At 41.3% G+C, this 15,735-nt stretch overlaps 2 protein-coding genes across 3 annotated transcripts; both read left to right on the top strand.

Moving 5' to 3' along the window:
- Positions 1-2,267: 2,267 nt before the first annotated feature.
- LOC136500604 (probable protein S-acyltransferase 19) lies at positions 2,268-6,971 on the top strand. 2 transcript variants are annotated; one of them, XM_066495998.1, is made up of 9 exons: positions 2,268-2,654; positions 3,497-3,610; positions 3,708-4,112; positions 4,272-4,340; positions 4,415-4,486; positions 4,579-4,704; positions 4,904-4,984; positions 5,069-5,263; positions 5,412-6,971. In XM_066495998.1, the coding sequence occupies exons 1-9, from the start codon at positions 2,610-2,612 to the stop codon at positions 6,405-6,407; spliced, it is 2,103 nt and encodes a 700-aa protein (XP_066352095.1). In that variant the 5' UTR covers positions 2,268-2,609; the 3' UTR covers positions 6,408-6,971. The 2 variants fall into 2 exon arrangements, with proteins under 2 accessions (XP_066352095.1, XP_066352096.1); XM_066495999.1 differs by lacking the exon at positions 2,268-2,654 and adding an exon at positions 3,199-3,325.
- An 890-nt stretch (positions 6,972-7,861) lies between these two features.
- On the top strand, positions 7,862-15,635 carry LOC136500690 (peroxisomal ATPase PEX1-like). The gene is made up of 18 exons (XM_066496100.1): positions 7,862-8,155; positions 8,608-8,781; positions 8,909-9,008; positions 9,982-10,434; positions 10,616-11,260; positions 11,377-11,468; positions 11,623-11,696; positions 11,789-12,011; positions 12,164-12,257; positions 12,345-12,499; positions 12,735-12,965; positions 13,088-13,288; positions 13,494-13,619; positions 13,735-13,796; positions 14,000-14,117; positions 14,476-14,760; positions 14,895-14,976; positions 15,096-15,635. Exons 1-17 carry the CDS (start codon positions 7,943-7,945, stop codon positions 14,931-14,933), a joined length of 3,285 nt encoding a protein of 1,094 aa, XP_066352197.1. The 5' UTR covers positions 7,862-7,942; the 3' UTR covers positions 14,934-14,976; positions 15,096-15,635.
- The last annotated feature ends 100 nt before the right edge of the window (positions 15,636-15,735 follow it).

Here is a 15,735-nt window from a genome sequence, read left to right as displayed (position 1 = left end):
ATTTATTAAGCCTAATTAATCCATCATTAGCGTATGGTAGTTACTGTAGTACTTATGACTAATCATAGACTAATTAGTCTTAAAACATTCGTCTCGTAATTTTCAACCAAATTGTGCAATTAATTTTTTTCGTCTATATTTAATACTCCATGCATGTGCCGCAAGATTCGATATGATAGTTTGGGTTGAAAAATTTTTGGAACTAAACCAGGCCTAAAGCTGGCATGCCTAACATCCGACACGCAGCCGCGGCGCCCGTGCCCTGCACGGGACAGGGACCGGAGAAGCGGAGCGATGGTACCAGAGCCAGACCTAGACGGTAGGCCGCAGGCGCGTCTCTCGCGTGTCTTTGGCTCTGCGGTTTCCCAGAAGCAGCGCATCGAGCCCCGCGCGGGCAGGCCAGGGCCAGACGATCAGTGCGCGGGCACGTTGCTGCTACGTCAAGCAGTCTGTTCGGTTGACTGGTTCGTATCGTTGCTGGTTCGTGAAAAGGTACTGCTGGCTGGTTTGTGTGAGAGAAAAATACTGCTCTGGCCGGAAATTTACAATCGTTTACGACAAGCCACAGCCAAACGAGCAGGCTGAAGATGGGTGACGCGTCAAGATGGGTGACGCGTCAAGATCGGTGACGCGGCAGACCCTGTCACATCATCAGTCAGCGCTCCCGGTCTTCGCCACGTCATCCTACCGCCGCGCCACCATGCATGGCGCGGCACAGGTGTTTCGCCGCACCAAGTGTTAGATTTTAAAATAAAAAACAAACAGTGTTAGATTTAGAATTAGTTTAAAAAAGTGTTAAAATTAAAAAAAAATCCTCGTTGTAGTCACCTGGTCCACCGTGGAGCGTGGCCCAAAATGTCCCAATAGGCCAATAGTCAACAGCGCACTCACCTTTTTCAAAATCACCCAAACTACTACTCCCGTCCCAAGAAAATTACAAATATAAATTTGAACTAAGTCATAATTCTTTTCAATTTTCATTCAAGAGAGTTTGTATTTGTTTCTACGCCCTTTATTTAGACCTCGAAACCTTTTTTTTAGTTTGACTAAATTTATAGAAAAATAATATCAACATTTATATCTCTAAAAAGATTTACTGTAAAAATTTATTCCTTGACTAGTATATAATAATATAATTTAGTATCATAAATGTTAATATTTTTGCATAGAATTGTTTAAAAGTAAAATTGTTTGACTCCTTGGAAATCGATAATCGCATTTTTCAAGGAGGGAGTACTTCTGTATATGTCGACGCAAAAGCTAAAGTTTCTTGGAAATGTATAAGTAGTATACGTTGCAAGCATTTCTTGATCACTTCGCCGTGTTTAGTTTAGTCTGGTGCACCGTTGGCAACCACTTGTATCCACCAATGCGACCGTACTAGAAGAAGGTACCAAAGCATAGAAAAACTAAAGCAACCCATGGCATTGTTGATTGGTTGCCGCCTTCAACCCTTCCCTAATCATTCAGTTCCCTCTTGCATCCATTCGTCTAATCTGGTGATCCTTCCTCCCAGCAGTATACGTAACATACTCAACTCAATTATTCTCTCAACTGGATCATTATTGGGCTCTCAGTCTTGATCACCTCACTCCTCCCCCCATGCATTAGGTTGTTTTCGATAGGAGACCCATTGCGGAACCCAAATTCAAAATGGACATAATACCTATAGCCTTCAACAGAGTACTTATATAGAAGATTCATTTTAGGTGCTAGGAAAGGCATAACCCAAATCTAAGTATCCTCTCTCCTAAAGACTCATTTACAGAAATAGTTGTCTTTTAGGTCTGGTTGTTGGAGAAGATAAAAATAGGTATTGAACTCTTTACCTGTAGCGCTACCCAAAGGACAAATAAATCTTGTATTTTGGGTCGCGGTCGTTGAAGACGGTCTTAAATACTCAAGTATTTTGAGTGGCGTCGTGCCCCAGACACCGCTGCTTCAGGATGAGTTTGTTAATTGTTTTCATGTGTTCGGTGAGCTTGCATGATTCCTTGCATGCTTTATGCTCAAGCAACATTATTGTATTTGCGTATGGTCCGGTGTCAATTTGGGCATGCATGGATGGACCGCGCGGCACACCGAATAATCATGTACGCAGGGACATGCACGTATTAATTTATTTTAATTCAATTCAAGGAAAGCCATGCTCTCCTCTCAAACCGTAGTGAATGCGAAATCACAGAGGACGGTGAGAAAGGCTACCCCGGTTTACAAGAAGCTGAAAAGCTGCCTTGCCGGTGGCGGTTCTCAAGACTCTCAAGTCTGAACTCTGAACCCGGCGAAGAGTTGGGGCTCCACGGCCTGCTGAAGGTGAAGGGACCTGCTTTCCACTATGCTCGCACGCACTCGAGTCTTCGTCGATCCCCAACTAACCGGCACCAGAACAGCAACGGAAATGAGTTGAGAGCCCAGTGAGAGAAAAAGAAGCAAGGAGAGAGAGAGAGAGAGAGAGAGAGAGAGAGAGTCAGTCTTCGTCATTGACAACTACTACTCCCAAGAAAGCAGGGCAAGCAAACCTTTGTGTCGTGGCCTTGTGGAGAGAGAGAAGACTGGAGAAAGGGAGAGAGGGAGGGGGAGGGAAGCGGAGCGGAGCGGCGGCGGCGGCCATGGCGAGGAAGCACGGATGGCAGCTCCCCGCGCACACGCTCCAGGTGCGGTCTCGGTGGCTTTCCTCTCCGCTTCCGATCCTCGCGAATCATTCACCGGGTGCCACCACTCCTACTTGGAATTTTACCGGCGGAGTAGTTTCGCGAACTCATCTGCGTGGAGTATTTCATTAGTAGTTTATCACGGTTTCATTCCGTACGTGCTACTGTGCACAGGAAGAGATATGTGCTTCATTAACGTGGAGTTATTACAAAACTAAATAATATTGGGTGCAATACCCGCGATGGTGGTCCTCCTGCTATCTGCTAACTCTTGTTTTCTTTCTTCACCCCTATACAAAAACCTGCTGTCTATCTCTAGGACTTGGTTTTCTCCTCAAAGTCTGAAACACCTGCAAACTCATTCAGTAAGCATGGCTTGATCATGTTGTTAGTTTGATGATTAAACCTGCTCTCTGATGGCCCAGGTCCTGTTTTATTTTTACCCTGTTGACAGTGAATCTTTTTTATACTTCACAAATATGAAACCATGGCGCTCTAATGGATGTTGATTGATTCCTAAAAGTTTATCCTGTTAATATAACTATTTCTCAATACTTACTTGGGTTAAAGAAAGAATTCTCAGTACTGCATTTGGGCTATAGTACCGTTGACAAAATTTCAGACTACTAATGAAAAGACTCCAAAGGCATTGTAATCAAGGTAGAAAGTTATAGGTATGCACCTTGTTTTTCAACATTACATATTAATATAATTATATTGTTAGCCAGCCATTTGCTTCAGATCATCGTTCTCTGATAATAAAACACAGACTTATCCAAGCCATTCTGTTTTTTTCATTTTTGTGAACAGTGGAATAACAAATTTCTTAATATCTCATGGAACAGATCATCGCAATTACGGTTTTCTTCCTTCTGGTGATTGCTTTTTATGCATTCTTCGCACCATTTCTAGGCAAGCAAGTCCTAGGATATGCTGTAGTCGGTATCTATACCACTGTGGTAAGCCTGCCAAAATGCACCTGCATTGTATTTCTCTGTCATTATTTGAAGGAATTTATGTCTTTGTCATAGTTTCTACTTGTGTGTGTTCTGTCAGGTGTTTTCTGTCTTCATCCTTTATATCCGCTGCACTAGTATAAACCCTGCAGATCCTGGAATCATGTCAAAGTTTGATAGTGGCTTCATCGATGCACCTGGAAGTACTGCCAACATACAGGGCACGAATTTGCCAACAAAAGCTGATATTGGTGCTGGAACAACCTCCCCAACGGCAACATCTACTTGTAGGAACTCTCTAGACCGGCGTTCTAACACTGGTGGTTTAGCTGCTGGAGACACGAATCAGGATTTAAGGTCTCAGCCGCCAAGAAGTTCAAGGAGCTGCTTACTTGGAGGGCTTGTTTGTGCTTTGTTTGTGAAGGAGGATTGTAGGAAATTCGATGATTCAAAGAATCAAGTTGATGGGGAAGACGCCGTGTTCTGCACGTTATGTGATGCCGAGGTACATTCATATGTGGGACTGTTCAACATTGCAACCATGTATCATGTTTTTTCTTATCCTTAGTCAGCAGGTTCTATCTGTCTTAATTGCTACACAACTTGGGTCAGAAGGAAAACTTGTGTTGTTAGCTCTTGCTGATTTAGAAAGATGGTTTTTCAGGTTCGCAAATTCAGTAAGCATTGCAGAAGTTGTGACAAGTGTGTGGATGGATTTGATCATCACTGTCGGGTATTTCTTACATAGGAACTGAAATTGCCTTCAGTTTTTAAATCATCCATATCTTATGTTTGCATCTTCGGCAGTGGCTAAATAACTGTGTTGGACGGAAGAACTATTTCACGTTTCTTGCTCTGATGACTACTAGTCTCCTTTGGGTCTGTTAAGTGACCTTACGCAATCTCCATTCTACATGCACCATGTTTTATTTAATTCAAGTATCTGCTAAACTATTTATGATTTTCTGTAGCTTGCTATTGAAATTGGAGTAGGCATTGCTGTTCTTGTTATATGCTTTGCCAACAAGAATTCAAAGAGAATTATTCAAGACAGGCTTGGGAATGGCTTGCCTCGACCTGCCTTTGCTACCATTGTAGTAAGTTGTAGCAGAAACTGTCACTACTTTATAGCGCAATTTTGATTTTACTACAAAATTATCACATGTGATGACTGGATTTCTAGAACTGTCTACTACTATAAAGATATGACAATGTCACACTGTTTCCTGTTTGCATGTCTTCATTAGAGCAAGGCTTTGTGATTAAGTGGATGAATATAATTTTTTTTATGTGCAGGCCTTTTTTACTCTTCTTTCTCTAGTCGCTTGCATACCTTTAGGGGAACTTTTCTTCTTCCACATGATCTTAATCAGAAAGGTTTGTCTCACAGTTTTCACCAAGTACAATATGCATGATAAGGCATGTTGTTTTTACTATATTGCTTTAATTTGTTCTTCTTAGGGGATCACAACTTATGAATATGTCATTGCAATGAGAGCTATGAGTGAAGCACCTCAAGAGGAAGAGGACGAGGAGGGGCTAAACATTGTTTATTCCCCAACAAATTCAGCTACCACTGCGTTCAGTGGTGCTAGTGCACTTAGTCTGCACTACAAGGGTTCATGGTGCACACCTCCAAGGATTTTTGTTGATCAGGTAATTAGAATAGTTAGCAGACCGCTTTGAAACTTTCGGGCCTGCTACTATATCTTTGGAAGTTCAGTAACAATCTGCAAAGTAGAAATGGTATGTACCACTGTAGGGATTCTTTTTTAATGTTTCTGCACTTCCAACCTTGAAACAGGATGAAGTGATTCCACATTTGGAGCCAGGGATGGTACCTTCAACCATTGATCCTGATACTGCTGGACATGCTGAAAGAGCGAGCAAAGCCAAGAAGCAAGTCAAAATCAGTGCCTGGAAGCTTGCAAAGCTGGACAGCAATGAGGCGATGAAGGCTGCTGCTAAAGCCCGGGCATCATCGTCTGTCCTCCGACCTATTGATACCCGCCGGGTTCCAGGTGCTAGCCCTAGCTCTAGTGGCAATGCCAGCATGAGAAGCAGCATGAGTGCTGATTACAGCGCCAGTGGCACCAAGGAAAGGGGGGCTGTTATGAAGTTGTTGTCTCTTCAGAGTTCCTCGTATCCTCAGAGCCTTGCAAGCCAGGACGACTATGAGTCGGGCACGCAGAGTGCTAGCAGCAGAAGCAGCCCGGTCCAGATTCACAAACCCGCACCTCACACTCAGATCAACGTACCACCTCGTGTGCCTCCAGCACCTCCAAGGCCTGCGCCGGCCGTACCGAGGCCGCATGTTCCAACCACGCAGATATCCAAGCCAATGTTCCAGTCAGCAACATCTTATGTCCGTGAGAACCGAAAAGCCTCGGTTGTTTGGGATCAAGAGGCTGGTCGGTATGTGTCAGTTGCACCCGCGCCCACAAGGCCAGTAGCTGGTAGTGGTCTTGATCAACCAGCAAGGGGACCGCATTTCTTGACAAACCCAGATAGCGAGGCAATCAATCACGGGAGAACCCTCTCACCCATGAATGCTCCTTCCTCAGCATTGCCATCTGGACAGCCGTCCGAGAGGTTGACATACACTGGGCAGTCGATATTCTTTGGTGGGCCACTTCTAGGTGCTGCTGCTGCTGCTGATCCTCAGAGGAATGATGCTGCCGCAGGCGCACGGCCGGAAACAAGGAGGGATGGCACTAGGGGAGAGAGGAGACGAACTGCGGAGTCCTTCCCGGTGTTTGCTCCAGGATCCTTTCAGAAGAACCCGCCGTTCAACGGGTGAGCTCATGGCAGTATGGCACACGTTTGCTGACCATCATGACCGCGACAATGGGATGATCATTACTCAACAAGGAGCCCTGAAGAGTCCAAGGATTTCAATGGTGATCGTCACCGATTCCACAAGCAGAAAAGGCGTCACAAGAACATGCTTGAAGTCTGAAATGAGGGTATCCTACTGTTGAGCTTGCACCCGAGCTTGAGGGATGTGAGAGTCTGAGCGAAAAATAACATCCACAAGTACAAATGAACCGTGCAGGTGTCAAGAAACCTGAAACAGGAAGCACAAGTACAAGGCGTGACTGATTGGGGTGTAATTTTTTTGCTCGTTTCGTTAGAGTAACCTTTACGTCCTCTTTGTAGTGCTTGATAGTTCTGCAAAATCGTTTCAAAAGGAGAAGTTTGAGATTTGATAGAGCTTTTTAACTTGTTTTCGTTCATCCGAAAGGCACCTCATTCTGTGAAAACCCACAGAATTGTTACTGGAGTAAATTGCAGAAGAACATGTACATGTTTGTAGTGAAATTCATAATATAATACAGCCTGCACAAAGTTTATATTGTTTCAATCGGCATTGAACATTTGAACTCCAGGCTCCGTGGTCCAAATTTTTTACCGGAACTGGGGAGCAGATTGAAAACCTCAACATTTGGTTTGGGTGAGTGGTTGACTGAGGTCTCAAGACGCCTTACCACATCAATACATGTGAAAATCGATTGGTGTGATTCGAAGCGTTTTTACTGTATCTATCTACTAAACAGTAAGCATCTGAGAAGTATTGTTCAGAAATTTCTCATTTGCCAAGATTAAATTTTGATAGATTATATACCACTCACCACTGGGGTTGCCTTGCCACCAGGCCTCATGTTGGCGTTGTAGATCAATCATAGTAATTTTGATGCTAATTCGAGAAAGAACTTAAATCTAACAACAAATGTCAGAGCTTGATCTACAATATCATCTAATCCAACTATAAAATATTATAGGTTAACTGAAAAAAATAGAGAATCCACTACATCTATTTCAGTCGGATCATAAACCCATATATCAATATAGATAGGAGAATAAAGATATATATCGCACTCCGTCCCGAATTATAGGTCGTTTGGTTTTTTTCAAGTGCATAGCTTTTGTATATGTCTAAATACATAATAAAAGTTGTATGTCTATAAAACCCAAAACGACATATAAATTGGAACAGAGGACGATATGTTAATTTCCAGAATTATTAATAGACAAATTTACCTTGATAGCTAATTAGTGATAATGATGTTGTTCATGTTATGATTGGAGTTTAACTATGGACATCATGTTTCTCACCCTAAAAATTAATCTTCACAACATACATATCACAGGAAACTCAAGATTTTTTTATTTATTTATCATTTTTATTCACTACAAGTCTAATTGACTTTAGTTTGACCAAATACTAGTAGAGAGCAACATCAGGGAGAGAAACGAGAGCAAGAGGCAGAACAACTATAACGAAGGAAGGGCGGGGGCGGGGGCGGGGAGGCTTCAGGCAGGCAGTTAGCAGCCATGAGCGGCGGCGGGCTGGAGGTGGAGGTTCGCGTGGTGGGCGGCACCCGGAGCTGCTTCGCCGCGCTCCCGCTCCACCTCATCCACGCCCTGGAGCGCACCTCCGCCACCGGCGACCTCCCGCCCGTCCTCGCGCTCGAACTTCGCGGCCCCGCCGGCGCGCGCTGGTCCCTCGCCTGGTCCGGCGCCGCGTCCCGATCCCGCGCCATCGAGGTGAGCGGCCCCCAGCCACATCCCGCCGTACCTTTGTCACTTGAAGTCCCTGTGGGCGGGAATTTCCCAGAATTATTCGTCAATCCTCGGTTGAATCGATGCTTGCTGTCGGAAATTCGGAATTAAGTTTGTCACTTGCTCGATATACTGGAGTGAATTTGGTCGTGGAGTGTCGACAGAGACACAGAGTGATGCTGTGGTCTTCACAGTTTGACGTGAGATTTTGGAGTTATAGCCTTGTAGCAAGGGATCAAAACCCTCAAGCTCTTTCATATTTCTGTTTCAGTTTTGTATTGTTTTCGATATCTCTGCATGTAGAACTCTGACAACCCTCTCTTGCTTGTCCTCAGTTTGGTTACCTCAAACACCCTCCTGTGGGTGTACATTATATTTATGCAGCAAAAGCGCACCAGATATTTGCGATATTGTTATATGAATGGTCTGTCTTGCAGGTTGCACAAGAGTTAGCCGAATGCATCTCGCTGCCTGACGGAACTACAGCACAGTTGAACGTAGCTCGCTCTTTGGCCAAAGCTGACTCAGTCAATATTGAACCCTACAGTGAGGATGACTGGGAGATACTGGAGAGCCGTGCTGATTTGGCTGAAGAAACAATCTTGAAGCAGGTGTTCTTTGCTTTCTCTTTTTTTCCTTCAATATGTCTGTTATTCTTGCGTAGTGTAGTAATTCCATCCTGCTACCTTTTTAATTTTTTTTGGTGCATAAATATATTTATTTATTTTTTGAAATCAGGTCGGCATCGTTTATGAGGGCATGAAATTCCCATTGTGGTTGGATGGACATAATATTGTGAAGTTCGTTGTCGTGTCATCTTTCCCTGAGAAGACAGTTGGTATATTTTTTTTCTGCATTATTGTGCTAACTTATACAACTTGTGTTACAACTATTAGTTTATGTTCTTTTCAATATCCTTTACATATAATAGAGCTCAAAGGTGATATATTTGTTCATCTTTCTATATGAACATTAAGTTTGTGTGAATTCGTTTTGAAATAGGTTACTGACACTTGTTAATAAGTAATTATGCTGTAATCATGGTAGAAAGCAACTGTTGTGTACTTCACTAAACACGATAACTCTTTACCTTCTGATTTAATCTTCCAGAAGTCATTTCTGATTCACCTGTAAACAAATTTGTGCTATCCATATTCTTGTCCATTTTTCCCTTTACTTTGGAATTTGGCACTAGGTGATTATGGATCCCACAATATCCTAAGACTAATTACCTATGGCACCTAACTTGGGGATACCCATCTACATCATAATTCATGCTGGGTGCCTAATGGAATTATGGTCTTTAAGGTTTATGTTAACTTCAGCCAAACATGTTATGTGTAGTCTAACATATCTTACTAGTATGTAGCAGCTACATTTTCCAAACTTAGATATATATTTGAAAAATCCAGCTTAATTACATCTTTTTTGGCGACAAAATTACATCCTATTCCTTCTAATAAAATGTTTCAGAATTTAAACTTTTTATTCTTAATATAATGAAGTGCAGCTCTCCTGCGCTTTTGAGAATTTTTTTTTCAGAATTTGAAGTATGGGTATCAATTTTGATACATTCATGAGTATATATTGTCTGATGAGTATTACTGTAACTAATGTACACCTTATGAAGAAATGCTAAAGATTTTCTTTAAAAAAACTGTGGCATCGTATTAGTTGTTCCAACGTCCCTTCTATATAATAGCATGTAATGTTATTAATTTCATAGTAGATAATCTGTTCAATAATGTTCCTTTTTTAACTTGTTAAGTTTATCTATTGCTAAGGATCCACTGTATTTTTCTTTCTTTTAGTTCAACTTGTACCAGGCACTGAAGTTGCTGTTGCACCCAAAAAACGAAAAGAGAAGCCTTCTCAGGATCTGCAAAAGCAAAGTGCACTGAAAGAACAAGTCAAAACAAAGGCACTCCTGCGTGTTCAAGCAGCTGATAGAAAGTATGCACATACATTCAAATATAAAGGTGTTGAGATAGGTGTGGTTGTCAGCTATGCTGTGCTAATTCATCCTGATACAGCTGCAAGTATTTCTGTTGGCAATCTCCAATTAGTCACTGTTTCACCTAAATCGTCAAAGAAAGGACTAGCTCTAAAAGGCAAAGAAGTTGGACCAAAAAAGGGAACTTCAGTAACTAAAGAAAGGGCCCATGAAGCCATTGTTTATATCTTACTTTCAGACTCTGTTGCAAAAGGGCATGTTATGCTTCCCTACTCTATTCGTCACTTCATAAGTGCTGATGTACATTCATGTGAGTACGCAGGTCTTTCTTCCCTTCACCTTGAAACAGCTAACTCATATAGTCTCTGAATTCTTATATAGACTTTGAATTTTGATTGAGAAAGCATTTCCCAGCAACTATTTTGTCAGTGTACTGTTGAATCTTGTCTGCTGTTTACTGTACAATACTAAAGTGTGTTTACTGATCCTAGGGGTATATATTAAGACATATTCAGCCAACATCAAGGAGGATGCACCTCTAGTGACAATATCTCCTTTACAGTTCAAGATGCTTGTGAAAGATGGCCATGATAGCAGTAAATTAGTCAGTCAGGAAGCGGACACTTCGAGGATAACCAGGATTCCTTCAGAAAATGTTGATTTCTTCCAGAAAGCTCGTTACAGTGAAAGCGAAAATCTTCAAGGTGCAGATATTGAGAGCATTTCTGAATCAGTGTCAAAGCAGAAATTTTTTATTAAGCATTGGCTTATTGGACACCTTAAAGAAATGGGCTTGCATGCTAGCCATACCAAGATGAATTCAATAGTTTTGCCAACCAATATTTTGCTCCATTTAGAAGCGACAGATAGAGAAGGAACCAAAGGAGTTGAATTTTTATACCTACTAACACTTACTTCTGAAAATTCTAGTTTCAACAATTCACAACTTAATGTTGAGACTGCTTGGAGTGTTCCAACCGGCAATTCCGATGATCTTGAACTGCATTTCGGGAAGTTGGAGCTGGGTGAGCCTGTATCTTTTGATTCCCTAGTGGACAGTGGCTCCAGTGATGGTTTCAAGCTGACCCGATCTTCTTTAGGCTGGATGGAGAATGCAATGTCAGATGTGACAAAAAGTAATAATTTTTAACCAGATAGGCAAATAATTCCTTTTCTGCATCTGTTTGTTTTCTGGATGGTGCCTTTCTTACTGTTGACTGACTTTATTTTCTGGATCCTTTCCTTTCTGAAGGGTTATCTGTGCTCTTATCTGCAACTAGCTTAAGGTTATTTAACAGAATAAAGTTCCCCTTTCCTGGACATGTTCTTGTCTATGGGCCTCGAGTAAGTAACATCCAGTTTCTTTTGTGAAACTTGTGATTATGAGGTGTTCTCTGTTTTCACGTGGGATATCATAATTCATAATGTTAAATTATACTTGACTGTAGGGTTTTCGTTTTGTTATTTACAATTTTGTTTGGCTTTATTCCTGTTTCAGGGTTCTGGCAAAACAGCTTTGACCAGGGCTTCTGCAAAATATTTTGAAGACCGTAAAGATATCTTGGCACACATGTAAAACACTTTTTACAATCTTTCTGCGCATTTCTTATTCTGAAAGGAAGAACATTGCAATTTAATGATATCATCTATTTTTTGAAGAACAGAATATACATAGATTGTTCCAAACTTGCACTTGGCAAGGCTAAGGAGACAAGGCAAGAAATTGAAGACAGAATATCCGAAGCACTGCTTCATTCACCTTCGATCATCATATTTGATGATCTGGACAGTGTAATTTCAGTCTCTTCAGATCCTCAAGTATCTCAATCGTCCAGTTCTTCTGATTCTCTTGTGAGATATTTGACTGACATTATGGATGAGTACAAGGTAAGGATATGCCATTACACTTTTCTTTATTCACATTGTTGAAATTTGTTAAGAATAAGTGTTGATTATGGTTGTTACAATTATTTTACCATGTTATCCTTTTCCCTGTGAATAGTTATTTATTTATTTTTAATGGCATGCCTGCTTTCTAGGATAAGATTCGAAATACATGTGGGTATGGACCTATCGCGTTTATGGCTTCAGTTCAATCACTTCAGAGCCTTCCTCAAGACTTAACTTCTTCTGGTTACTTCTTTTTCTATTTTCTTTAAAGTGTGCTAGTTGAGTCAGTGACTTCAAGTATACTAATAAAAACACATTTTTACCCTGCAGGGAGATTTGATTTCCATATTGAGCTTCCTGCTCTTGCAGTCCCTGAGCGCAAAGCACTATTGCAACATCAAGTTGAGGAGCATGAGTTACTGTGTTCTGAGGAAGTTCTATCAGAGATAGCATCAAAATGTGAAGGTTATGATGCATATGACTTGGTAATTCTAACTCTTATCATACAATGGTCTTTATAACCAACTTAATCATATTTTTTGTGATCATAATTATGGACCAATTCTTTCAACAAGCAAAAATAAGGAAAAAACGTGTTTCTTAGGTAGTTATGATTATGAACCAAAGTCACAAATATTCACAGTAGCAGACAAATATTCTTTTGCATGGATTGAGGTGAGAAAAAGGTATTCATCCTATATGTATGCTATTGTGTTGCAGGAAATTTTGGTTGATAGGGCTGTGCATGCTGCTGCTTATCGCTTTCTTCTGCCTTCTAATGCTTCTCACAACTCTCTGAAACGAACTTTGCTGATGGAAGATTTCTCTAAAGCAATGCATGGCTTCCTTCCAGTCGCCATGCGTGATCTTAGGAAATATGCTCCTGATGATAAAGATGGTGGTTGGGAGTATGTTGGAGGGCTAAATGAAGCAGTAACTATCATTAAAGAGGTGCACATTTTCTTGCTTTCTTGTTTTAAGGGTGTTGGTTTCATCAACACTCTCATGGAAAAAAAACTAAATATTTTTAAGGGTGTAGATGTTCCTACTTATATTTGTGTGCCTTCTTGTAGACTCTTGAACTGCCATCAAAATACCCAAATATCTTTACCAAGGCACCTGTGCGGTTGCGGTCAAACATTCTCTTGTATGGACCACCTGGATGTGGTAAAACTCACATTGTGAGAGCTGCAGCTGCTGCTTGTTCTTTGCGATTCATTTCAGTCAAGGGTCCAGAGCTATTGAATAAGTATATTGGTTCATCTGAGCAATCTGTAAGTAACTTTTCATTCCTTTGAGCATTACACAAACGTTCATGCCTTTTCCCTTTTTCTTATGCTAAAGATATTTGAAGGTTTAGGATATTTCCTTGTATCTTTTTTACTCAACCCTGTTCTCCAGTTACGAGTATAGGTGTTGATCAGAATTACAGAAGACACCTAGATCATCTCGTTTGTAATGTTAGTAAACCAATTCCAGGTTCGCGACTTTTTTGCAAAGGCCGTTGCAGCAGCACCTTGCCTATTATTCTTTGATGAATTTGACTCCATTGCACCCCAACGAGGAACCCATAGTGCTGGAGTTTCTGATCGTGTAGTTAATCAGGTAAGCAACTGTCTCATACTCTCCTTGCTGCTATAATGATAAATTATCTTATCTTAATTGTTATTTCCAGAAAACAAAAGAACAATCTAAGTGTGCATTTTTCGTTTGTATGCAGTTCTTGACGGAACTGGATGGTGTGGAAACCTTGACTGGAGTATTTGTATTTGCAGCTACAAGGTTAGCGCTGTGCAAAGCATGACAACTGTTATAGTTTCTGCAGTCCTAGTCTCGAGCTCTTTTATTCTGTACTTTTACAGAGAGATGAAAATGCCATAAAGATATTTTTTGGGCTAATCTTAGGGAAATTGTGACTAAGTAGCTTGTTTATTTAATTATTTTGTGTTGCGTCTTTTGATGGGATTGCTTATTGTTTTGCACAGCAAGCCACAGCTAATTGATGCTGCGCTCTTGCGGCCTGGAAGGTTTGATCGTCTAGTCTTTTGTGATTTCCCTCGATGGGATGAACGTTTAGAAATTCTGAAGGTGCATTCTAGGACGGTGAGCCTTCTTTCTGGAAAATGGTTGCTGTTGCTTCTGTGACGTTTTCCTGTGTTGACTGTCATGATGAGAGATTTCATGTCATAATATCTAATTTCACCAAAATTTCCAGGAATTATGTTCTTTCTTTGTTATCTTGCATCTTTAGAACAGTGCTACCTTTTGTCTTGCTCACTTTTCAGCCTGTCTTGATTGGGATCTCATTTGTAATCTTGTTCAGTTTTGTGAATGATTTTAAGCTGAGAAGGTTAATACATTTATGCATATTGTGAATCTGTATGAATTCACGAGACTACGAGAGTGTTATTGTCACTGTCATTAATGTTGTCAATGCTTGCTTCTTTTCTAATGTCTTCAGGTTTCGCTGGCAAGTGATGCCAGTCTCGAAGATATTGCTTCTCTAACTGAAGGATTTACTGGTGCTGATCTGGCTGCTATTCTAACGGATGCTGGATTAGCAGCAGTTCATGAACTTTTGGACAACCAGGAGAACGGTGTCCCAGAAAGAGAACCGTGCATCAGCAAAGAACTTCTCATGTCTGTCACTAGGAAGGCTAGACCTTCCACACCAGCAGACGAGAAGAAGCGGTATGATAGAGAGTTTGGTGAATTTGTGTCATCCAGGAAGTCTATTTCGACAAAGGTGCACCTCATTCTCATTTTTAAATCCTCAAAAGTCAAACCATGATGTTTTCGTTGAAAAGTTCCAGTATCCGGTTAGTATTTTTTGCTACATGATGAGATTCATCGAATAATTACTGGAAGAATTCGGTGCAGGCAAGAGAGTCCAAAGGCAAAAAGGTCACACTAGCTTGAGCCTTTCCTTGGGCAGTATTGATGTGCTGCAAAAATTGGACAGGTAAGGCAGCACTCTTTATGGTCTCCATCAGTTCTCAGAAATTTGAATTAGCTGAGCATTTTGATGAACTACTTTTCATTATACATCAGACACTAATCTGGTTATTATTATCTGACCAGTGGCCCACATGAAGGCTGCTAACTGGTGTACTTATCAAGTCATGCCACGTGCACTCATTCGAAGAGAAACAAAATGTACAAAGAAACCTTACAAAGGGTCACTTGTGTTAGTATACTTGGATGGGGGAGGGCCATTGGAGGGACCTGCAGGTGGTCGAAGGTGCTGCAATCAGGGTTTCATAGCACTTGTCACAAATTTTGTACGGTGGTGAATAGTAGGAATAGAAATTCGAAGAGAAAACATGGTAATCCTCAGCTGTTCTGTAATTAATGTTATGATGAACGATCCGCTTCTTAACGTGCAGCAGTCGTCTTAGATCATAGATGTGCTCGCATGCTCGGTGGGGGGCTCTAGCCAGGGGATAAGCTAGGGTTTGCAAGGAGAGGGTGTTGATTTGGTTACGTGGGCAAAGTGTGATTTGTGGTGATACTGGTGCCACTTAGCTTGCTGAATAAGCACCATTTGGTTTGTACGGCTGGGCTGCGTGCCCCTGAAACCTTTGTCTACGCACCGAATAAGCACCATTTGGTTTTTGGTGATACTGGAGCCACTTAGATCTGCCGAATATAGTTTATCATAGCACCAATGGAATTGGCGGAATTTCCTTTTTCTGCCAGCTCATTTTAAAAAATAAATCAT

Source organism: Miscanthus floridulus, chromosome 13, assembly GCF_019320115.1.
Source record: "Miscanthus floridulus cultivar M001 chromosome 13, ASM1932011v1, whole genome shotgun sequence".
NCBI lineage: Eukaryota > Viridiplantae > Streptophyta > Magnoliopsida > Poales > Poaceae > Miscanthus > Miscanthus floridulus.
The sequence above is the reverse complement of the archived record's forward strand: the minus strand, read 5'-3'. Positions and strand labels throughout refer to the sequence as shown.